The 25332-nt window shown below is 37.0% G+C and overlaps 1 protein-coding gene across 1 annotated transcript in view; it reads left to right on the top strand.

Moving 5' to 3' along the window:
- The window catches only part of GPC6 (glypican 6), a 752072-nt gene that overhangs the window by 205332 nt on the left and 521408 nt on the right, over positions 1-25332 (top strand). The window contains exon 3 of the mRNA XM_040055264.1: positions 22329-22487. Within this exon, the coding sequence (XP_039911198.1) occupies positions 22329-22487 (159 nt within the window). The remainder of the gene's footprint in view (positions 1-22328; positions 22488-25332) is intronic.

The following is a 25332-nucleotide window of genomic DNA, read 5'->3' on the forward strand; positions in this document are numbered from 1 at the left end:
ATATCATCATACATATTATTTCAAAACAGGGCTTAAAAATTTATTATTCATGAGACTGTCTTTTTCTGTGTAATACTCTCAGTGAATATCTGTAATTTACTATGTTTTGCATAAAGTAAGATGAAATTGTTAAGCTCTTTAAAATAAGATAAAATGTTCCATGGGAAAAAAAAAAAGGCCATGTACCAATAAATTAGAAAATATAAAAAATTTCAAATTATTCTCAAAAGTTGCTTTAAGTTACACTGCAATTCTTATTTTTAATGTTGGGAGTCAGCGCCAAAGTGCCATTGACTTTAATGGAAGCAGTTCATTTCTCATCTGTTAAAGAAATGCAAGTAAAATAAATTAAACAATATCAAGAGAACTGACTTGAGAATAGTGTTGCACCAAGCAACATTTTTTTTTTTTATTTAAAGAAAAAATCTAGGCAAACACAAAAATGTTGGGGTTTATGTAATGTTTATGTAATCAGAGAGCCAACCTGTGAAACTGTCTTAACTGACTTATTTAAATTTTTAACTTAACAAAATAAATTTTAAAAATTTAGTTATCGTGAACCTTATAGCAGATGAGTGAAGACAAAATATTATCCTCAAATTTTTATGACTATCCAAATATGATTTCATATAGGTCTCAAGAGAGACCATTTCCATTGGATTAGCACACAGTAACTAGCATCTACCTGAAATATATTTGTTTGGGAGTAATGAGTTTTTTAGCATTTTTCCATGTGTCTTTCTTTCTTTTCAGCATTTTCTTTTATACAATTTATTATATATTGTCAAAACAGTGAGTATATCCTTAAAGACCAAAACTTAAACATGTCAGTAGAGTGCTGGTTATTGCTACAAACACATTTGCCTTATGGTGTTGTCTCTTTTATTTTTTTATCACCTACTGAATAGACAGATTTTGGTCTTCACTCTTTCTTTCTGTACTGTTAGATGATGAGCCAGCTATGCACCTCTGTGCCTAGGAAATACGATCAGTTTACCACTGATAGAACATTCTGTTCTTCTGAGAATATCCAGGTTTGCATGTAAACACTTATGAACAGACACAAGAACATGTGTAGGTTTCTCTCAGCTGCCAGTACTTTGCATTTTAGGTGCAAATTTGCCCACATTAGGTTTTGACATTTGTATTTCTGTATTCTTACCATGCCAATGTAAATAAATACATGAACAATCACCTAATTCCTGAGAAAGAGCAAGTTCTCAGATAATAAATTTTCTTATTTCTGTGTGACTCTAAAAGTAGGTCTTCACTTTTCTGCTAAGCTTTATATCAAGGTTAACACATAAATTACAGGGTGAAATTAATAAAACGAAAAAATCTGTGCAACTTCAAGATTTTTTGCAGAACTGACTGCCAAAATGACAACACAAATGTATTTTTTCCTCTGTAGTGACTGAGACATAATTTAGTAGTTCTGGTGATCTATCATGACTTTCAGTCCAGGAAAGAAATGTCAAGGAAGCTTTGGGAACTTCTTAAACTGTGTGGGTTCCCCACAGTACTCTTGCACTATACCTGGGGAGATGTTCTTCTCCTAACTAGCAGAACTTGAATGTGCTTGAGTGTTTGTTGAGAGTGCTCATAGAGAAAATATGTAAACAAGTACACAATCGCAAATTGTATGGGCTCACAAACCATCATGAAATGAAATCATAACCTTCTTAAGTGCTCTATGTTCAGGCTGGGCAATGTAAGTTTCTTTTATATGTTTTAAGAGAACATAGTCTCTCATTACTTTCCTCTTTGATAGCATGTTTTGTGGTTTTAAATTTTAATTTTAGTATATTTAGATGCTCTTTTTTCCCCTACCATTTATTTCTTCCTGAACGCTTATCAAAGTTCTCCTTCTAGTGAAGAAATTTGCAGTAAATACAAAGTAAATAGACAATAGACTTTATTATAACACATTAAAGCACCTGAAGGAAATGATATTGAAAAATTATGTGGGTTTTTATTTCCTATTTTACAATTAAAAATCATTTAAATACCCATTTTAATACAGTGCAAACTGAAAATATCTTCAGTTTTTTTTTTTTTTTTTTTTAATGACTTTCGACCAGTACTAGATTGTACTTTCTTGCATTTGTATTCTTGACAAAAATGCTTTGGTATGAATCTTTGCACTTTGCTCTGGGAAGATGCAAGTCCTCATAGATATAAGTTCATAGTTTAGGACACTGTTTCCAAAAATTCCAACTAATCGTTTATCTAAACACTTCTGAGAATTACCTGTCAATTAAATTGAAATAATTGAGATCCTCTAATGTGTAGTAAATACAATACTTTAGGTAGACAATATGTGAAAACTTCTTTGCAAGTATGTTGCACTCTTTTGTTTCAAGGACAGTGAGATAATACAAAAACAGTAAAATAATTTTCAACATCAAAACAAGTTTCTGAATATTTATGAGACACGTAACATGGATAGAGGTGAGCCCACTAGACTACCACTTTAATAGACAGCTCATTTCAGTCAGATGTAAAAAAGTTTAAAAAGAATTGAAAATGTTCAGATCTGCCTATTATTTAAATGTATTGCTTAGAATGAATTCCAAATTAGTCCCAAGTGAATATACAAACTGCTGGTGTTTTCTGAAAGAAAAATGGAAATAGCACCGTGACTTAGAAAGGTAGCTTTTCCAAGGTGGCATTAGAAGCAAAATGCATATGGGCAATATTTGTGCAGAAGGGGTTTCATAATGTTGCAGATCTTGAAAACTGGTAAGAGAAAAAGGTTTTCAGTCTTTCAAGTCTTTCAGGTTTTCAAGTGAGTCCTGCCAATTGTTGTATCTGAAGTCTGTTCTACAGAATTGAACTGAAGATACAGACCAGAAAACTATTTTCTTTCTATATGCATTAAATATTACTCGGTAAAAAAAGTTAGTGTACTGAGAAAAAAAAGACCTCTTTATTTTCTCCCATCAGTTCTTGGTGAAACCTAAAAGCATTTAAATTTAGTTTGTGAGTGAAGCATCTTAGGCAGCGTTGTCCCCTGAAGGTTTCTGCGAAAAGATAATACCAAAACCAGGACAACAGCTTGTAAATCTTTTTATCTTGTTAAGACGTTATCCTTACCATGGATTGACAATGAAAACTCCTGTCTTTATTTTAATTTCTTAGAGGTATAAGATTACAATCATGGAAAAGCAATTTTAGTTTGCAGCAGTACTTAAGTGTATTATTTTAAAATATTGTATGAGGAACTGTAGTGTTTTATCCACAGCTTTTATAAAGACCTTGTTGCTTCAACCGTAATTTAACAGCTCAGTTGCTTTGGGGAGTTTGTGGAGATGCCTTTTTTTTTTCAAGTGTCTGTTTTAAATAGAACTTCAATTCATATGTTTAATGTTTCAGCTTTCTACCCATAGTTAAATACTTTTAAAACACTAGTTGTCCTTGAACTTAGCCCATGTGGCAGATTTCAGTGAGACTGAATAGTCAGTTTTGAAGATTGAAGGCATATAGATGTAGGACAATATAAATAAGGAAGACTGTGTATAAAGATTTTATCGTATGTTTGAAGTTCTATGCATTTGGTTCTGTTATTGTGGTACACTGATAAATAGCAATACAGATTTAAGTGCAATCAAAGGCACAAGCATCAGTCAGTAAAGTCAAAATATCTGAATGAGTTTGTTTAAATGAATTTTAGAAATCTTGGATGCTACACATTGCATCTATCACCACATTTTTTTTACTTTTCATTGTTTCAAAAACAAGGGTAAATTTTTTTATGAAGAGTTATTTGCTAACTCTTCTTCAATGATTTCAGTTCTCTTTTTCACACTCCATATGTCTGGTTTGCCACCCGTATGCAGCTATGCAAGCTTTCTGTTATCTTCTTTTGGCTGGGTTTTAGCATGAAAAAAAAAAAGCTAATTGACATAACCTCTTCAAAGTTGCTGTAGAAGCAAGGGTTCTGTGGAAAAATACTAATGTGTTGTATTCACAGCAAAGCAGTGCAACATTGGGCGAAATTTTGAAAGCATAACCACCAGCTACAGCGTTTGTGGGTGTGGGTGTTGCAGAGTGAACCTGCAGGAAAGACAACTGTTGCTTCCTGGAGATCTCCAACTGTAAAAAGCTTCTTTAAGATCCAAACCCTTCATCCTGACGCTGGGTCATACCTTCTTCAGAACCATGTCTGAATCTGTGAAGTTATAAAAGACTAGGAGATATTTTCTGCTTGCCTGCCTGGTTTAACCAGAAAGCTGCTAATAAAGGGGCTGATCTGCGGCCCCAAAGCACATGGCATAGTCAAACTCACACTCATATTACTCTACCTCTTTTGGAGCAGAAGCTGCCTACTTGATCCCACACTTCATATTCCTTAACCTTCATTCTTCTATGGTGCCATAATAGCGTAACTCTCTGGCATTATTGGTGCGCTTATTCAGGTGACATTATTTCAGTCCGAAGTATCTGAAATAATGTGCGGTTTTGTTCTGTCTAAATAATTAGTGTGATTTGCCTTTACATTTTGTTTTAGTTGAGAGCTTATGAAAATTAAAGTAACAATGATATGGTTCTTTCTGGACAAATGTTACATTATTTATACCCTTGTTATTAATACATTTTGACTGTCTCGCTCTTTTCATTTCCTTTTCTTTCAGTCCCCATTTCCCTCTCATATTTCAAAAGCACTAGACCTTTGTTTGACAATTTAATTACACTATCCAAAATCAAACTGAGACAATCTAAGGGTTGCAGTCCAGTCCTGGGTCATAGACAAGCCTCACAGTTATGCAAATTTACACATTGAGTAAGTGGGTAAGTAAAGAAAGTAGGACAAGTTTGACTGCTTTTTTTTTTTTTTTTTTTTTTTTTTTGGGGGGGGGGTGGTGGGGCACAGAGGATTGTGGGATCATTCAAACTTGCAAAAGAGCAATTCAGGCAGATCAAAACTGAAGATTATATTAGCTTGACTCCATGAAACAAAATGGGTGAACTTTGTTCAGTTCTGAGCAGCAGAAATAAAGTACAAAAATGATCATGCCATGCTATGGGAACAGTTAATAAAGTAAGATGTAGTCACTCAGGGATGTCACGATGCCATTGTGCTTCTTTGATCAATCCCACTTTCACAGGTGTGGATGTCGTTCCCTGCAGTACTTCTACTTTTCGTCTAATTAATCTGCTCTGATGATACAGCCCCTTGTAAAGGATATTCTGCAACATTCAGAGACCCGATTTGCTCGTAAAATAACTGACACAATTTCAGTTTTATCATTTTGTATTTTGAGTGTGTCTTGTCAAACAAGTCTTAGATGCTGTCTCAACTCTGAATGCTGTATCAAATTAGCATTAAATCACTGCTTGCTGCTTCTCTTTGCAGTCTGTACTCAGATCTGCAGCTTGACATGAAGTATGCAAGATCTACCTTTAAAACTGCAGGGAGTTCAGGTCTTATCTTCACTCTAGAATTCATTCCTGAAGGAGACAGATTGGTTAAAGCTTTGAACCTATTTTTGTATTACTTATTTTGTCTTCATAGATCTACTATATCTCAAGTCAATTTTAGAATTACTTTGGGACCTCACAAGATTCTGTCACTAGCATATGTGCCTAAGTATTTATTATTATAGGGTTACCATCTTTTTATCTTTTTAACAGAATTTTATGATAGTAGTAATAGTAATAATAGTTTCAGATTGTTATAGAAACTTCAGCAGGAAGTTGATCACACAGGATTTCTAGCTTCTTGCTCTGGAAGTTCTTAAGCATCACTTGAATGAAGAAGACAGTGAAGGTGCTTAATTTGTTGTTTTCTTAAGTATCTTAGATATCAACACATTAAGGTCATCTCAACTGAATTTATCATCTGATTATGAGTAAGTAGTCACATTTATAGGTTATAATAGGGAAAGATTGCATCAAAGACTATAATCATTTGATACATGAATCATACTACAACATTGTGTACCAAATACAACTTTAACTCTAAGCCAGCATGTTTGATTCATTTTAGGTCCTGTTTGTCCAAATCATGAGTGTGGAGCTCATGATCATACCCAAATCGTCCTGTATTTTTGGAGCTGTATAAAAGGAAAATCACTAATTCAATAATCAAAAATCAATGAGCAATAATACAAACTCCAAATATCAGTTTTCCAGAAATACATATCCCAGAAGCTTGTCCTAATGAATTTTAATGCTGGCAGGTTTATGGATGAAGGACTTCAGGTGTGTAAGTCATCACACAGAGTTTAGTGGTACTTTCAGATGCAAAAGTTATTGCAGAATTTATCATCATCATCATCATTTAGGAGTTTATGTAGGATGGTGTGGGTAGCTTTCATTTTTTAGTGAGTAATGTTATTCTTGGTAGTTTATGAGTTGTCAGATACTAATGAATTATTAAATGACAGCAAGGGGTAGCCTAGATGGCTGGTTTGTGACTTGTTTTTAATTAGTTTTTATGTAGTTTCAGAACTTGGTCTGAAACTATGTAGCATTAATTTTGTATGTATAACTCCATTATGAGATAGAATTTAGCTTTTGTGTTGGGTTTGCTTGGCCAGGTTTTGGTAGCAGGGGTGCTCTGGGGGTGGTTTCTGTGGAAGATCCCTGAAGCTTCCCCCGTGTCCGGCAGAGCCGACGCCAGCCAGCTCCAGGACAGACATTCTGCTGGCCAAGGCTGGGCCAATCAGGAATGGTGGTAGCACCTTTGTGGTAGCATATTAAAAAGGTGGGGGGGGGGGGGGGAGTTTTTGTGCAACTGTAATGGGTGCCAGAGAATAGCAGAGTGGGAACATGTGACAGGAACAGCTCAACAACTCTGCAGACACCAAGGTCAGTGCAGAAGGAAGGGCAGGAGCCAGAGCTGAGGTTCCCCTGCAGTCTGTGGTGCAGATCATGGTCAGGCAGCTGTGTCCCTGCAGCCCATGGAGGTCCGCGGGGATACAGAGATCCACCCTCTGCTCATGGAGAAGACCCACATGAAATGCCCAAAAATTGCCCATGGCTGCCTGTTACCCTGGTTTTTCTGAGTTTTTTATTAGCCTTTTGATTTTCATAAATGGAGTCAGATCTTTTAGTTACTGTAGAATATTAGAGCAGTTTTTCTACCTTTCCCACAGAAGTAATATAAACAAACCCTTTGTTTTTCATTCTTTGTCCTTTGTTTGCATATTTCTAACCTGAAAACAATTGTAACTGACAATTCCTCTGGCCACTGAGGCTGAGGGGCGGAAACCCCAAAAAGCCAATCTTCTGCTAGACCCACAAATGTATAAAAGTAAAAGAATAAACAAAGGGGTGTCTTCTCTCCACCCTTTCAGCTGGAAGCTGGATCAGAAGAACCTCTGCAGAAATCTCTTGTCTTCGTGTGATTTCTTTGTGTTTCACGGTGACATCTGCCCAAAAGAAGGTTGTGAACTCATGGGAGACCAGTGCTGGAGCAGGGTCCTAGCAGGGATACCTGGACACATCTTGTACTGCTGTGGGGAGGAGGTAGAGCTGGGAAGGTGGGAGAGGTTAGGGGAAAGTGTGTTTATGATATATTTTACTTCTCATTAACCTGCTCTGATTTTGTTAGCGATAAATTCAATTAATATCCCCGAGCTGAGTCTGTTTTGCCCATACTGGCAATCAGTGAGTCCTGTCCTTATCGCAACACATAAACCCTCCTGTGTCCACTCGCAGAGAGGACTGATAGGGCAGCTTTGGTGAGCGTCTGGCATCCAGCCAGGGTCAACCCGCCACAGTCCTAGATACTTTGTAACCATATTGTGAGGACAGCTAAATTTATTTAAATGCGCTATATAGATTTTAAGAAGCATTCTGTTCTGTAGAAGGGGATTTAGAGTGTTCCTAATGTGATGTTAAAAGAAAGCTAGTAGTAATTTGATTCTCCCTTTAGGACATTAATCTTTTAACAGTAGTATCAGCTAAGATTGGCATTGATAATTCAAACACTCAAGTAGTTGAATTTGCATTTGTCAAAAAATGGTTGGAAACATCTGCAACGAGTGCTCAAAACTACTCTTGCATTTCAGCAACTGCTGTGACTGAATGGACGTAGAAAATAGCCATAAACTTTAAAAGAATATTCATTAAACATAGTACTCATAAGGCAATTTGTGAACTGCTCCACATTAATTACACTGCTTAGAAATTGCCTTGAAATAGGGACTTATTTTCTTAGAAAACAGTAGACAAGAAAAAACTTTTACAAAAGCTTTGGTATTTTCTGTTTAATCAAGATGTAAAGGATTTGCTTTTCCTTTTTTGCACATAGCTTTTAGTGAAGTTAGTAGCACCTGCATTAGATTGTTCCTCATTATAAGCCTATAAATCTCCTTCAGAAACATAAAATGCTGTCAACTGGTAGTATATTGTATTTATTAGGATCATGAATCCCTAATTTGTAATTTAGAAAAGTGCCAGCTCAGTGAAGAGGTTATTTACTGGCAGGTGTGTATATTTTGTACATGACTTTTTCATAAACCATCCTGACTTGTTTGCTGATGACTTCTTTTGCAGAAGGTAATTTGTTGCCTTATCTCATAAGTCCTCTATAAGCAGACTGATCTTGATACTTTTTGTCACAGAAGCAGCCAAACCACTCCAGTTTTTCAGAGAATGGCTTTCAAAAGTTTCACAAGAAGAAAAAAAATATTTTTGCCACTTTGTGCTTTTAATTGCATGTACAGCATTGTGCAAATCTTCATCAATTGTCCGTACTATTTCCAGTCTGATTGTGTAAATCACCATCTCAAAGTTCCATCTCGTGGGTCTCCTTATTGCCCATTAGTCAAACCAGAAAAGAGAGAGTTTGCAGACTGACATTCAAGAATTGTGACACAGTTGTGCAGTAACTTAAAACACATGTAGAAATGACAGTGAGTGCATATCTTCTTTTAGAAGCTTTGCACATTTTATGGCATAACTTTTTCTCCTTGGTAATTGTGGGCATTACCTTCACTTGCAGATATTTACTCTGTGAAGGCTGGGAAAGACAGTTTGATGTTTTTCCACATACAGTTTACTAGGTATATTCCTTAACTGCAACTTGTCAGTCATCTTTTACAACTCCATTTTTGATACACAAGGAAAATAAAGTATATATTCCTTACTTTTGGTAATCGATAAAGACAGTGATAAGGAAAAGGATAATGTGTGTTTTATTAGGACATTTTCTGTTTTAAATAATTTTAAGGACAGTAAAAGTCAATACTATTGCTGAAAATGTCAACTTTATAGACTTTAGAAATCACTGGTAACTAATATTTAAAGAAAGAGATATTGCCAGAACTACTTTCTTCTTTACAATTTTTTGCCAAGGTGAAAAAACCAAAACTATTCTGGGCCCAAGATTTCAGGCATGTATTAGTCCAACAGAGCACCAGAAAGTGCTGTAGTGTATTTATTACTGCTGCTGTTGAGCCCAGGGTTGAAATACAGTTTATTTTTTTTAAATCCTAAAATATTACTCTTTCCTAAATATACATGATTCATATTGGAATTATGTGCACGTTGACCTAGCTTTTATTCTACAGAATAATTCTTGCTGTTTGTGGAGATTTCTAAAGATAATCACAGTCACTCCCTGTTATGGGTGTAAATGAGCACCGCTTTTGCTCAGATGGCACAATCACAGAATCCACACAATCACAGAGGGGCACAAGGCTCCCTCCAAAGAGAAGGCAGAAAGGGAGTAAAGGAAGGCAAATTCAAACTATTTGACCCAAGGTACCCAGGGAAGGCAATGGGCCCTTCCACAGGGAATGAGAAATCCTTACATTTAGATCATCAGAGATAATAATTAAACCTGGAAACATCATATCTACATCTGCAATGTTGGCTTGCATGGGTTTATGTATTTTATAGGGTTTTTTTAACAGTTTTTGGGACAAAGTGGGCTATCATTTGAGGTTAGTAAAGGCATCCTCAGAGACTTCTTTACATTTTTGCCTGTCATTACTGTGATACCTTAATTTGGCTCCATCCATGCAGCAGAGGCCAGGGAATACTTTCTGAGTAGCTTCTGAGAGAAGGAACTAAGACAGGAATGGACTCAAGGTGATCTGAATTTAGATGCCTTACAATCCTGTTTATACTAGAGGCAAAAAGCACAAAGGACATAGTCTTTGCCAGCTTTCTTTCTGGCTCAGTCTCCAATAGATCTGCAAAAAGTTTTCTCCAAGAGACAAGTTCTCACTTTGGATAGTATCTGTCTGTGTCAGCCAAAGTACACAGAGTAAATAGTACCAAAAAGTACCAAGTATTCTTTATAGGAAATAACCCATTTAATCATAATGAATTAATTAAGCTTCTTCAAGGAAAATACGATGCCTATCAAACCCTGAAGATAATGTTCTTTTAATAAATAATTTTTTAAAAAACAAATTGGTTGTTGTTTCAGGAGTTTGGGTTTTGGTGTTTTTTAAGTGTGGCTTGTAAAATAACCACAAATTAATGGGAGGCTGGTCACTGCTGAAAGCTGCCAGTCAAAAGCTGTGATTATACTGAAGAAATGAGCCCGAAAAAAAAGTATATTAAGAAGGTTAAAGTAATTCTCTAAAGGACTGATATAACAAGTATAACTTTTTACTTTATTCTTCTATATTTAAATGTTTTGATCAAGTCTGTAAGAGTGCATGGAAGCCTTTTAATTTATGCAGTTAAAAATGTCCATTCAAAAATGTGATTACATAAGAGAAGACTTCAGACACAGATAGGGATTTCCTTTCAAGCTGATCTTTAATCATAAAGGCCAAACCTTCAACATTAAAACACTTGAAGAGCAAGGACCATTCAGTTATTGATTTTAAAGACCTGATCCTTACTAGGTATCACAGTCCATAGAGGGCGTTGACAGAAGTACAATAATAAAAAAAGCTAAAAAGAAATTGTTCAGACTTGTTTTGTGTCTAAATGCAGGGAAAAAAAAAAAAAAAAAAAAAAAAAAAAAAAAAAAAAAAAAAAAAAAAAGCCCACTCTGTAGGGCTAACAATAGATACAATAGATTAGATCTCAAACCCTATTGGGAACAGTGGAAAGGGGAAATTACTGTGGCTAAGCTATCCTCTAAAAAGCTTTATTTTTCCTTTTGGCAGTGATTACTGTGTGTGGACAATATTATGGAAACCTAGTTTCTGTTAATTAGAGTGAGCTAAAAGTTTTTTCAGAGCAAATGGTGTTCTACTGAAAAATATTGATTAAAAAAACACTATGATAGAGTAAACAGGTTTTTCTATTACACTGCAGGACAGCCTACATTCCCAAGCTTGCAGCATCAGCAGTGCAGGCTGCACCTGCCCTGTATCCTCCTTCAAGCTGGGAAATCACTTGAAATCAAGGACAATGTCATGCCTGCTCTGCCAGGACCTCTGAAGCACCCTTCTCAAATTCATTGGTAGAATTATAGAATCATTATATTGGAAAAGACCATGAGGAGAGACCAACTGATAACTCAGCACCACCAAGACCAGCAATAAGCCACGGCCCTAAGAGCCACATCTGCACATCTTTTAAATATCTCCAGGGATGGTGACTCTAGAATTACCCGGGGCACCCTGTTACAGGGCTTGACAAGACTTTCCATGAAGAAATTTTTCCAGATATCCAGTCTAAACCTACACTGGCACAACCGAGACCATTTCATCTTGTCCTGTCACTTGTGTACCTCGGGGAAGACATCAACCTCCACCTCGTTGTACCCTCCTTTCAGGCAGCTGTAGGGAGTCTACCCTGAACATTCTTTTCTCCAGGCTAAAAACTCCCAGCTCCCTCAACAGCTCCTCATAGGACTTGTGCTCCAGACCCTTCACCATTTCTGTTGCCTTTCTCTGGACACACTCCAGGATCTCAAAGCCTCTCTTGCAGAGAGGGCCCCAGACCTGGACACAGTACCTGAAGTGTGCCCTCACCAGTGCTGAGTACAAGTGGACAATCCGTGCCCAGGTTCTGCTGGCCACGCTATTGCTGATATAGGCCAGGATGCCATTGGTCTTCTTGGCCACCTGGGCACAGTGCTGGCTCATGTTCATCTGACTGTTAACCAGCACCTCCAGGTCCTTTTCCAATGGGCAGTTCTTTGGCCACTCTGTCCCCAGCCTGTAGCAGTGAGTGGAGTTGTTGGGACCCAGGTGCGGGACCCAGGTGCAAGAACCAGAACTTTGCCTTCTTGAACCTCATATCATTGGCCTTTCCCATCAACCCAGCCTGTCCAGATCCCGCTCTTGAGAGGAGGATCCTAAAGTCAAGCAAACCACCAATCCTTCCAAAGATCCTACAGGATCTTTGTCTGAAAATGGGCTAAGAAATTAGCTCAGGCCTTCACTCAACATTTTTAGGTCCCACCCTTGTCTCTTTTTGACTCATTTGACTACTTTGCTCACAGATCCATTGCATAAAAGAGGATTTTCCCTGTGAAGCATGGGTGTAAGTGCTAGTAACCATATGTACAGTGGCTAGCTCCTTTTTGTAGAGGATACACATGGAAAGGGACAGAAACTTGAGAATTTGACCTGAACCAGTAGCTAAGAGAATTTCTACTTCCTATAATGTGGAAACCTCAGAGGTTCTCAAAATTGGCAAGCACCGGACCTGTAATAGGAAAGAAACCATCTAATCTATGCTCAGGAACCCTTCAAAACTTTCCAACTTCTGCTGAAGAGTGACAGCACTGTTTTCTCAACTGTTGTCAGTCCAACCCCCGCCCCCTCCCCCCAGTAACTTTAGGCACACACACCAGCTGCCTCCCTCTTCAGAGGATGCCCATGAGTCCATTTTGTGTGAAAGATGGGAGCACCTGGACACTGCAGCCCAGGTTTTACGTGATAAGACAGCTGGTTATTGGAACTGAGAATCTGAAAACAGTAATGAACAGGATTTCAAGAATGTCAGTCCTCACTGCTGAACCCTGAGATTCCTAAGGAAATACAATCTATTGAAAATGTTTCAGAATTTCTTACATATCCATCAAAAGTTTGCCTATCCATGGTTTTAGTAATATAGAATTTCTATTTGCACAATGTAGTTGACAATATCCAGTAAGAAACCTTTGTTTCATATAGATAATTAGAACCTTTGTAATTCAAAGTATTTTTATGTATGTTTTAATACATGAGTATTTTCAGGTCAATTAAGTTATATTTGTCACATAAGTGAGTTAAAACAGTCTAAAAGTAGTCAGTCATGTAGTCCATGAGAGGACTCTCTACTGGCTCATTCTCAGTGGATATCTGTATCATACTTCTTCCTCCTGTGTCAGCTGGTATCCCCTGTTATTGAAGGAGAGTAATTTCAGCATTGTTGACTTTTGTAGAGAGGGCAGAAAAAGGTCTGTGTTCCTTACTTTCATAAGATTTACTGTGGGGAGTCATAGAACATTTTCTTCTTCATCCTTAGGAAAGACCTAAATACTTATTTCTTTAGTTCTGAGACCTTCCCACCTGAAGGAGATACCACTTGCAGAAAAAGGCATCCATCTACCGTGGTATCTTATTCTGTTTGGCCGATCACGAGGAGCAGCTGGGGAGGTTTTTCCCATGACCCCTGGGAGTCGAGGCTCCCAGAGTCACAGCAGAGTGTGTCCAACTAGGACCAATGAGCTATGAGGCTAAGAAATGGAATGATTGCCATCAGTGATAAGTCACCTGGTAATTCTCAGGTATTCATGCAGTCATCATTTAGGTCAGGAATGGGCTGATGTTCCTTGTTTCTTCATTGCCTTGTTTCTTCATTATTTGTCACGTTTTTCGTGTAGGGCTTTACACCTTGCCATGTCAAAAATTTTCTTCTTGAATCTCCCACAATTCCTTCTGTGCTTTGCTTCCAGTACCTTAGTTTGCTTTAGCATGGACTTTCTCACATTGTAACAGTGATTGGATCTGCAGAGCCGAGCCAGGGACAAATAAACTTGCATCAAATTTGGCTCGCAGACTATAGAAGCCCTGCATGGGGGTAACAGGACATTCTTTTTTGCAGCATTTGGCCTCTCTTTCATTGAGTGATTTCTCTGGCCATTATACTTGCTAACTTGTTAACTTGTTAATGTATTCTTAGCATGCTTATTGTGTGGAAAAGAAAAAGAAAAAAAAAAGTTTTCCCCCCTCCTTTATAAAGTCAAAGATACACAAACTTGGAGAAAGTGCTTTCCTTCTTGCCTTACAACTTGTGTCACAGTAAGGTTAATACTTAGGAGCTGGTAGAGGCATTTTGCTTTTTACAGTGGTTGATACCAAACAGAAATTAAAGGACAAATGCCAGCTTTTCTGGCCCTGAAATTTCACGGGTAGACCTTGAGTCACTATGATATGACAGGACTCTCAGATCTTTACAAATTGTAGCCTCCCTTTTTGTACAGTCTTCTTCCTGAGGAACTAAGAAAGAGATTAGGCTGAAAAATATTTCAATAAAGAGCTTATGGCAGAGGCACCGAAGTCTTACCACTGGCTTATCCATTACAACCTATGACTTATGACCAACTCAGCATTTATCATGTTTGTCTTCTTGAGCTGTTTCTGTGAGTGGCATTGCAGGAAAGCATGTCACCATTAATCAGAAGACAAAAATATAGATTAATCTGTCTAATGGCAGCACAAAAAGGTTTCATTGTGCTGATTGAATCCATGTGAATAAGAGGAGAGCGCTTTGATTAACGACTCTTAAACAGTTGTTGTTAAGTTTAGTATTTTAGAAACATGGATTTTATGCATGACAATATGGTGATTAGCAAGGGATCTGCACAGCTTTAAAATACACTTGACAGTTCAATCAAATGGCATGACTGCATCTCATTCAGCTTTAACCTTTGATATATATATATATTAGTAATGGTGTAACTATCTTAAGGACTGGTTTGGGCAGTACGGCATACCCAGTGAGTCCCAGGAAGCTAAATCCAGCACACTCTCCTACTGCAACAGTATTTTGGTAGGTATACGACCTAAGTGCTGTAAATCTGTCTCTAATACACCATGTGCTACAATCACATCTTTGGATTTCAGTTTTACATGAAGAATGTTGATTAAAATCTTTATAAATTCATGAATGTGTACAATCTCATCCTACTATCTTAATCATAAAATTGTTCTGAGGATGGATTAAATTTAAAGCCTGTCTTGCATTGTGTTTTACGGTCATGGTAAAGCAATGTGCTGCTTGTATTCTACTTCTCACTATAATGCTATATAAGATATTTCTGCTATTATACTTGGGGACATAATAAACAGCAAAAATCAATTGAAGGAGAGTGGGAGTTGGCCACTGTTCCCAGGTGGGAGCATGCTTTGAAATCAGAAAATTGCAGCCATGTAGCCAGTGACATGATGAAACTATCGGTGCTGAATCACAGCCTTGCCGTTTACTATCCACGAGGCACTTAGCATAAAGCCAGTAATACACTCTCCAAGAGGTAACTAAAGATTCTTCTCACAAACTGTGCTATCAAAAAACAATTTGTCTGACTGTGTATGCTTAGAAAATAAAATGATCTTGAGTGTTGGAGTAGTGGTACTGCCTCTAGTAGTTTAGTTAGGAATACTCGAGGGACTTCAGTTCTTTCTTTAGCATCTGTATAGTCATAGTCTGAACAAGTTTGCCTTGGCCTTGGCTTCGGTAACTTATTACTGAAATCTTCCCAAGGACAACAGGGTCAGGGCTTCTTGTAAATGAATGTTCCCTGTGGGACCTGTAATGAAGAGACTGTTAACTAATAATCAGTCCATTTGGAAGGCATTCATTTTTTAATTGACCTCAAAGAATTCAAGGAACAAAAAGAATCTGGGCAAAGATGATTTGAGTGCGACGCAAACAAATGAGTCAGTTTCTTTCTTGGGGTAGTTGCGCAGATTTATTGGAGTCCACCAGACATAAAAGGTTTTCAAGTTCAATATTCCTTTGATTAAAATTAGGAGAGCTGTGTCTGATGGCACGATCTGTGTGTTACAGACAGGTTTCCCTCCCTTCCTCCAGCTGTCATTTTCTGTGCAAATATTGCTTCTGTCATCACTTGTCAGACCAATATTATGACGGAATTAATTTAAAACATAATCTGTTTCCTTTTAGTTTGAGTAGGAAAGTTCAATCTGTGACTTGAATGTCAGGTGCAGTTTTACAGAGGCTGTTTGCAGGGTTGTTATACCCCACAGAGAAGATAATTACAAAGTCAGAAGGAGCTTTAGGACTTTTTGGTTAGAGAACAGGGTTTTGTCCAACAAAATGATATTTTAATTTTTGCTATTTGAATGTTGCCTGAGATACTAAAACTCATGTTCCTAATTTATTTTTAACTGCTAAATAAGTTAATGCTGAAAACATGATAGTGCTGCTAGGGTTTTGGGTTTTTTGTGGGGTTTTGTTGGGTTTTTTTTTTTTTTTTTCCAAATTAAAGGTGATTGTTAGTCAAATTCTTCTACAGCACTATTTTCTCTTAGCAGATGTGTGACAGAATGGTGTAAGTGTATTGGAGAAATATAGCTTTCTCTAGCAGAATATTAATAATGGGATCATTAAGAATTTCCTATGCTTCTGATTTCACCAGAGAGCTTAAATTTAAAACTTCAAAAAGTAGGTATTCAGAAACATCATCACCCATCCTGAAAATGATCCAAATCTCAAAACAGTGGGCAAGGGTTAAAGTTGAATGAGGATTTTCTTTTAACTCTATTCATCATGGTTTTTAAATAATCTTTTAAAATAATAAAAAATACAGAAAATTGGGTGGAAAATGTTAACTTAGAAACAGAAGTCAAGTGGTTCCAGTCCTTTATAATTCTATGAGGCAGGAAGTTCTGAACTACCTAATCATGGAACCACAGAAGAGCCCACTTTGAAAGGAATGCTGGCAGATCATCTGGTCTCAGGTACTGAGAGAAAGGGAGCCTAGATGGGGTTAATTAAGACCCTGACCAATCAAATCTTGAAAACCTCCAGCAATGTCCTTGGGGATGTTGTCCTGGTGACTGATTGTTCTCACTTTAAGAAATTTCTTTCTTATGCCAAGGTGAAACTTCTCCTGGTAGGATTTGTATCTTTTGCCCCATGTCATCTCCATGAGGGTCCTTGTGAAGAAAGAGGCCCCATCTTCATTGTACTTTGCCTTTAAGTACTGTAATACCTCCACTGGGTTCCTCCTGAGCCTTCTCTTTCTCCAGAGGAAAAAAAACCTGACTCTTTCAGTCTTTCCTTACACAGCAGGTTCTCCAGTCTTTTGATCATCTCCATGATGTTCCTTTGGACCCTTTCCAGTCTGCATCTTTCTTGACTTGTGGGGCCCAGAATGGGGCACGGTGCTCCAGGTGCAGCCTGACAAGCACTGAGTATAGTGAGATGATTATGTCTCTATCTCTGCTAGTAATGTACAGGGGATGCAACCCAGTATCAGATCTACATCTGCTGCTGCAGGGTATTGTTGACTTGTGTTGGCTGGGTGTGCTCTAAGAGCCCCAATCCTTTTCAGCAAGGCAGCTCCCCAGCCACACAGGTGTCAATGTGTACTGGGCTCTTGGGCTATTCTGCAGGAACAGATACTTGTCTTTGTTAATATTCATACTGTTAATGAACTCCACAAGTGGCTGAATATGAGCAGGTCTGAAGCAAGCATTTCAAGTTCCAAAGAGCACAGCTAATGACAAAACCAAATCACATCAATGTAACCTTCAAGATGAAGAATGTAGAGCTATCTTTCCTTCTTTTAGGCTCTGTTGATGCATACAAGGTGATCAAGTTTGAAAGCACACCTTTAATTTATCCCTTTTATTTAATATTTTTTATTCATTGCTGGATTTATGAAGCAGGATGGTGACTGTCTTTCTAGTCTCCCCAGTGATACAGTTAGACCTACCATTCTGTGAACAGACCACTATCAGGGTTTTAAATTTTTGATTAGGATAGGAACTATAAAATTTTGTCTGCCTGAGAAAGAATTGCTTCCAAAGCTGCTAAACTTGCAACATAACCCATAAAAAATTCTGCCTGATGTTAAATATGTTATGTGATAACACTTCAGTGTAACCAAGGTGTTCAGGAAATCTGGTGGTTAAATTGTTAACAGTAATGTTATGTTCCATAGGGTTTACTGATCCTTCAGACTGTATCTTGTGCAAGTAGATACCACGCTCAGATCAGTTCCGGCATTTTGATACACAGTAAAAGCATTTATTCAGCTTGAGAGCTGTAAGTTGTGATTTTTAAAAGACTTCTGAGTTTTGTAGCACATTTTAAGGACACCAAACAGCAATACATCTGAATATAAAACAAGTGCTTTATAAATTGCTTTATCACACTTCAAAGCAGCATTGCTAGCAGGATTGCCAAATTCAACTGCAAAACTTGCCAATTTGGATCATGTGAAGGCAGGTGTGAGATTACAGCTGTAATAAAACTGAAATTGAATACTGGTAGCTGAATTTGTAGTAGGCAATTGATTTGATTTATATAACATAAGCCACATGAGGAGAGGTATGTAGGTCAGCATCTTCAGCTGGAAACAGTGGTTAGAGGAGTTGTGGTAGGTCGTCGCTGGGAATATTGAGTTAATAGCTGTTCAGCGTGGCAGAATGCTGGTGCGGTATAACTACACTCGTGTCAAAGTTGTTTGGGGAGACACCATTTCCAACAAGGAAAAACTAGTCAGTAGTAACCAATGCCACTTGTGCCATAAAAATCGTTGCTGAAATTAGCATAAGAACCTAGACCATATGGAGTTTCCCAGGGCAAGAACTGGTACATTAGTTATGAGCACATTTTCAGCCTGCAAAATACTTGAGGTATGTAAATACACAAATCAGTGATTAAACTCTTTCTATGGTAATAGAACAATGTTTTACCAAATGCAAATGGTAAATGATCCAATTCAAAAAATCAGAGGAAGCACAACCAAATTAGTCTGCAGAATTATTTCCAATCCAAACAGCCTCCTAGGTCACAGATTTGCACAAAAAAAAGGAAAAAAAATCCAAAATAAAGCACACACACACTTTAATTAAAAATATCCAAACTAACAAACAACAACAACCAAACAACAACCAAAATAAAAAAAAAAAAAAAAAAACACCAAAAACTCCCAGCAAAACACAACCACAAAACCCCAACAAACAAACCCCCTACTTTTATGCTGAAAAAAGTGTGTCTTTTTTTTTTCTTGACAAGGAGTGAACTAATGACCTAGCAATTCCAACATTAGTTGGAGGTTTGATAGGAACAAGCACAAAATGAGAACCATGCTTTTAAAAAGGAAAAAAAATATTGAGCATACAGAAATTAATTTGTCAGAGAGTTTCCATTTGACATTCCCAGGAAATCACATGAGCTTTTGTCCAAGTTATGAACTTCTGGAAAGTGCAGTCATTGTTAGTATAAACATTGCAGGGCTTATGAGCAAAAATTTCTAAAAGCTTCATTTTTACAAAATTAACTTGAACATCTTAGGCATACAAAAATTCCACTGTGTGGACCCATGGAAAATGCTTTTTCTTTTGCTTTATCTGTAGTTCGGCCTGATCCTCCAGTGCAGGAAAGAGAAAGAAGCAAAAATCTCAAAACAGAATATGAAGAGTAGCAGAATATTTCCATTATTATTTCTTTCTACAGAAATGCAGGGAATATATGGACAGGGAGGAGAGAAGAACTAGAAATATATTTTGAAAAGAGTTCATTATTGTACAGCAAAATTTTTGTGATGATGGTGGGTGACGAGTATAGATGATTTAGGAAGACATATTGTTGGGAGAAAAGTGCAATGAGGTAGTGAAGAAGTTGTGAGTGTTTCTGATAAATGTGAGTTTCTACAGTCAAAAGCCTCATTAATGAAGGAATAACCAGTGAATTAAAAGGAAGAAAGTTCATGGATACATGGATCAAGTTCAGTTACATGGATAAGAAAACAATGCAGTAGGAATCTAAATAAGTTTGTAGCAACCAAAGTGAGAAATAATTTTTGTAGCAAAGCAAAACTAAGACTCTAAATAAATCAGAGAAAAAAAAAGATTACTATTCCTCCAAAAATGACTGTTCAATAAAATTTGTCATAATACAGTGTCTTAAAAAATTTAAACTCATGACTGTTACTTACTAGCACAGTACCATGATGATTATTGTTAGTCCAGCTTAGAGCCTGACAATTCTGAAAAACAAATGGAGCCACACAAAAAGAATAAGAACTTCAGATTAAGGAAGGAAAGAAAAGTGAATTTTATAAAAATTCTTGATTGCAATGGCATTAGAGGACATTATCATCATAAAAAGCATAAACTACCACTCTGACTAGAACTGGGAAAGCAGGTATTTTCCATAAGGAAAAAAATCCTGGCTTTATTGAGGAAAGGGAGTTGCAGACACTATGAATAAGGTATTTTTTTTATTTAATCAAGCACACAGAACTGCTTCTAATGACGCAATATTTCAGGTTTACTTGTCTTTCTGACATCTAATAAAAACTCACATTACTGTTACTGAAATAGCCTTTATTGTTTCCTATTATGGTACCTCCCTTACCTGTTGAATAGTTGCAGTTTAATGTGACAGAGATGTAGAGGGTAAGGCAAACATTAGTTTGCCACTATCTTTTATGTTTGACAGCAGCTGGCTCACCAGTCCCTGTATGTGTTGTTTATGGCTTAGATGTGTGACTTTGAGGATGGAGAGGAATTAATTTCTTGTGGTGGGAGGGTGTAGCAGACATGGGAAGTAATCCTTAGCCTATTTTGATGGTCATGGGATATAATTTTTCCCAGATTTATACAAAGTTTTATATCATGGTTAATTTGGACATGACTGGGACTTGTAGGTAGTACTGTCAGTGAGTAATTGATAATAATAAAATGGTCCTTTCTGAAGATGTATAGCTGTGGGCTTTTAAAAAGTCTTGAGACTGCTAAAAGAAACCTCATGACATTATAATTCATATATTTTGAACTCTTGCAGAAAAAAAACAAATTAGGATGGGGTGAGGAGTCAGGGTTGAGGAAGACTAAATTTCAAATTAAAAGACTTCATTCAAGAACTGAAACGTAAATTGAAATAAGATGAGGGCAAACTCAAGACAATGTTTATTCTAAGCATGTGCAAACCTCTTTTTGATGCTGTCTTCAAAATGATGCAGCAGCTAAATGTATTATACCCCTGGGAAGGATAAAACGTAGGGTCTGGTTCTCCTCACTACATAATAAGAATGGTGAAAAGCAGCCTTAAAGCAGGTATAAATTGCATTTAAGTCCTCTTTATGGCTCAGCAGTGGTAGAAAGGAGCCTTGATATAAATGAGAATCAGATCCCCAGTATTTATTTAACCCTTGGGCTTTGTATATCATTTTATTTGCACCTTTAAAAGATTTGCTGAGGGATTTTTAATCAGGATTTGGTGTAGAGAAAGCTAAATGTTTTCATTGCCTTACAAGTAACTTTAATCATACAGGCACATCATTCTTTTTATTTCTCAAGAGGAAATGGTAGAATTTTCTGCCTTTGTACAAACCAAGCTAAATGTTTCTGACACCCTTAGTACAGTGTCAATTGGAAATTCACATTTCATGCAATAACAGACCATTTTAATTTCATGAGCTGAAGAATTGGTTTCCACGTGCAAATTGTACTGAAGAAAGCAATATTGCCAAAAGAACTGGCAGAGTGCTTCAAAAGATAAATCTATTGAATTAAATAAGAGGCTTTCATTACCTTTTACATTACATTTCCATATAACATAAGCATTAATTAAACTCTTCATTGCTTTCTCCTATTCAGCAGAGCACTTGCTCAGTCTGACAAGAAATGCTGCCCGAGAAAACCTGTGACACCCAAACATAATCATTAAAATACACTTAAGCAGAAGGGAAGGAAGGGGAGAAGGGAAGAATGTTTTGGTGCACTTGGGCAAGTGGGACCTGTCTAGAGAAATGCATAATTTCTGTTCTTTAGGTTTTGACAACAAATGCGTAATTTCTGTTTTGCAATGTTTGATATCTCCAGTGACTTGTAATAGGTCATGTCACTTCGTATTTCTCCAGGCAATTTAAATACAAACAGAAAGCAAACAATTGTTTTTCAAATTTTAGGTATGCTTCTTTAGGTATGGGGAAGGCTTCTTCAGAGTGGGAGAACACTTTTGGTGTGAAGCAGTTTTACTTCTTGAAGTTTCAAAACAGCTGCAAAGTGTGTCTCCTCTCCCCTGCGAGGAATACCCTGCTGAAGCAAATTTGTTGATACAAATTCAAGATGTTTCCTGTCAAGCTCTTTAAGTCAAGCCCTAAAGAGTTCACTGTGTACCCCATGCAAACTGAAGAGCCATCATGTATTTTTGGTTCTGGCAAATTTCTATCTGTATTCAAATATTTCTGATTCCTTATTTTCTTGTTATTCCAGGAGAACATTTGAGAATCTGCCCTCAGGAATATACATGCTGCACCTCAGAAATGGAGGACAAGTTAAGCCAACAGAGCAAACTGGAGTTTGAAAATTTAGTGGAGGAGACAAGTCACTTTGTACGCACGACTTTCGTATCCCGGCACAAGAAGTTTGACGGTAGGCTGGATATAATTTACTTATTTTCAAGGTTATGGGAGTTAAAAGCCATAATATCCATAATATCTATAATAAATTCAAATGTTCTTTTCCTTACAATTAGATATCACGTTTGCAGTTGTCAGTTTGGCTAAGATAAGGGTTAATATACAGCTGGTATGCTTATCAGCCTTGTGAGTATTGCCTTTAATTACAATGACATCAAGAATCAGACTGTTAAGTGCCTGCAGGCTTGGCTAATGTTGAAAAAAGAGATTAGACATGCATAGAGAGGTTTATAATTTTTGTCTCCTAGTTTCAAATGCAAAATTTAGGTTTGTAATTATGTTCACTGTTGCAAGATGAACTGTGGATCTCTCATGATTTTTGTTATGGCAGAGCAGTATTTGTGTACTGCCTTTTTATAGCCTTAAGGCTGTTGTTTTTCTCCTGCATGATTTTCTTGTGATGTACGATGGCTGTAAGAGGGCTTCTGGCTTCCAAACACTAAGGCTTCAAGTTGTGTTAGAGAGAGATTATCATATGAACCACTTAAGCATTATTGAACACATCTTTTCTACCTAGAAAGAACAGAAAATAACAGTTTGAGGCGTTTATTTCCTTGTGATCAGCCTTTATAAGATCTTTTCAAGACCAAGGTTACAGTGTCACAATTTGCTAAGTTTGTCTTTGATAATGAACATTAAGCTGTTTTTATGGTTGTGTCCATATTTTCAAATCATGGTTTTATCTAAATATGAAATCTGTATTTGTGTTGAAAGTGTAACCCTGAGCATTTCTGCATATGTGTAAGTTGAAAAGGGTCTTGCACTGAGAGGTGTAAATCAGCATTGCAAAGACGATTGCAGGTAGGTGAAGAGCCTGCAAATAGGTAGGTAAAGCTGGCTAACCCCAGGTCATGCATCTTATACACACTTTTTGGAGAATGGTGGAAGTGTTATCTCTGGAGTTGGAAGCTTGCTTCAAAACTCTTTGGCCCCATTCAGAAAGAAGTGAATATGTCTCTAACTGCTTAGGGTTATTCTGTATTATTATCCAATTAAAGATTTGTTTTTCTAATATTGATTCTCTCAATGTGACACAGAAGAAAAAATGAATTATGAAAAAAGGGAATGGAAAAAGTGTCATATGAGGATGAGCTGAAGGAAAGTCCCCAGCAGCACATCAGATGCTAATGCAATTTAGAGAGTGTCCTTGGAAGGTGGGGATGTCTCTGCACTGCTCTGAATTGTGATGACTTCCCTCTTTAATGTGAAAGTGTAAAATTTTTTTTTGTATTGGATTTTTAAAAAAATATACTTGTCTTCAAAGGATAAAAAAAAAAAGAATCTAGAAGTGTGTAATATTACAAGATGAGTGTGCAAGCAGAACAGACATTTCAAACCATCTGTGTCATGCACAGGGCTTTTTTTTTCCCCTAGAAGGAAACTGATTGCTGGTGTTGAGTGACCATGTAGCACACTGAAAACACAGGGCTTATTGACCACAGAGCTCAGACAGCAGTTTGTTAATTCTTTGTCAACTTCAGGTCTTCCTGTATTGCACTGAATTTAAGGACATCACAGCTTCTTCAGTAATCTGAAGTTCTGGTTCATAATACTGATAGTAAGGTATGGCTGAACGTTCCTGATTGGGTGTAAAAACTCCACTCTGGGATCTGCTCCACAGAAACTTGGAATAAAAGACTAAGTTGTTTTTTCTATCTTATTATTGATGTTTTAAAGGGAATTTGCAATGGGATGTCTTATCAGAGAGCATTTGAACTTCAAGGTTTCAGGACAGCTATTCTTAAAGCTATTCAAAATTTGCTCACTTGTATGGAAAAGCTGCTTCTTTCCAGAAGGGCAAAGACATTAATGGAAAAATATATTCACCTAATAGACTTCAAGTGTAAAATCAGCTAGATTTCTTGCAGTTTTAAATATGATGATGCTTTTCAATATAAAGCAATATGAAGATTGATATCTAAGGTCCATGTTTTAACTGTTCAAGTATAATCTTTTTTGTTGTTGTTGTTGTTTTTTAATTTGGTACTGTGAATGCCCAAAGGAATTCTGATACTTGATTCTGCCATTTAATGCTAGTACACCACAAATAGCAAAACAGATACAGAAATTGTGATGGTTTTATGGAAGTTTTGCACAATACCTGTGTTTGTCAAGAGCAGCACATGTAAGCACTAAAAAAATATATGAATATGTAAGTAATGTTGAGATAGATATCAGTGTTGTTCCCCTGAGGAGTTAATTTCAACTATAGTTGCTGCCTAGCTCTTTTTCGTTCAGATATTCATATAATTTTGAGAACTTTTGAAAGGAAATCCAAGGGGTATCTTGTAGATTTAACACTTTTTTTTAATGCTGTACTAGACATCTTAGGGTAATGCTACATTTTGCAATGTAAGACTTTTTACAGATATGTGAACTCTTTTGAATTTTGATCTGACCTTCATAAGCCTTGTCTTAATTTGTTTTCTGCCCCACAACCATACACTTAAGCATAGATAGAATGATGTTATAGTTTCCATTTTGAGAGGCAATTTGAGATCTGTTTTCCTTTTCAGGATTTTTTTTTCCCAGATTCCTATTCATGATCTAATCTAAACGGAAACTCAGTCTGCTGTGACTTGAACATTGTCACTTTAGCCTCTGATGAAAGAAACATTCTTACACTGAATCACAGAATCAGAGCATGGCTGGAATGTGGTGGGGGTGGCTTTGTTAACCCTCCTGCTCCAAGCAGGCTCGGCTATCACAGGTCACCCAGAATCATGTGCAGTCATATTTTTAATATCTCCATGGGTAGAGACTGCACAGCATCTTTGACCAACTTGTGCTAGTGTTCG

The sequence above is a fragment of the Hirundo rustica genome, chromosome 2 (assembly GCF_015227805.2).
Source record: "Hirundo rustica isolate bHirRus1 chromosome 2, bHirRus1.pri.v3, whole genome shotgun sequence".
Taxonomy (NCBI): Eukaryota; Metazoa; Chordata; class Aves; order Passeriformes; family Hirundinidae; genus Hirundo; species Hirundo rustica.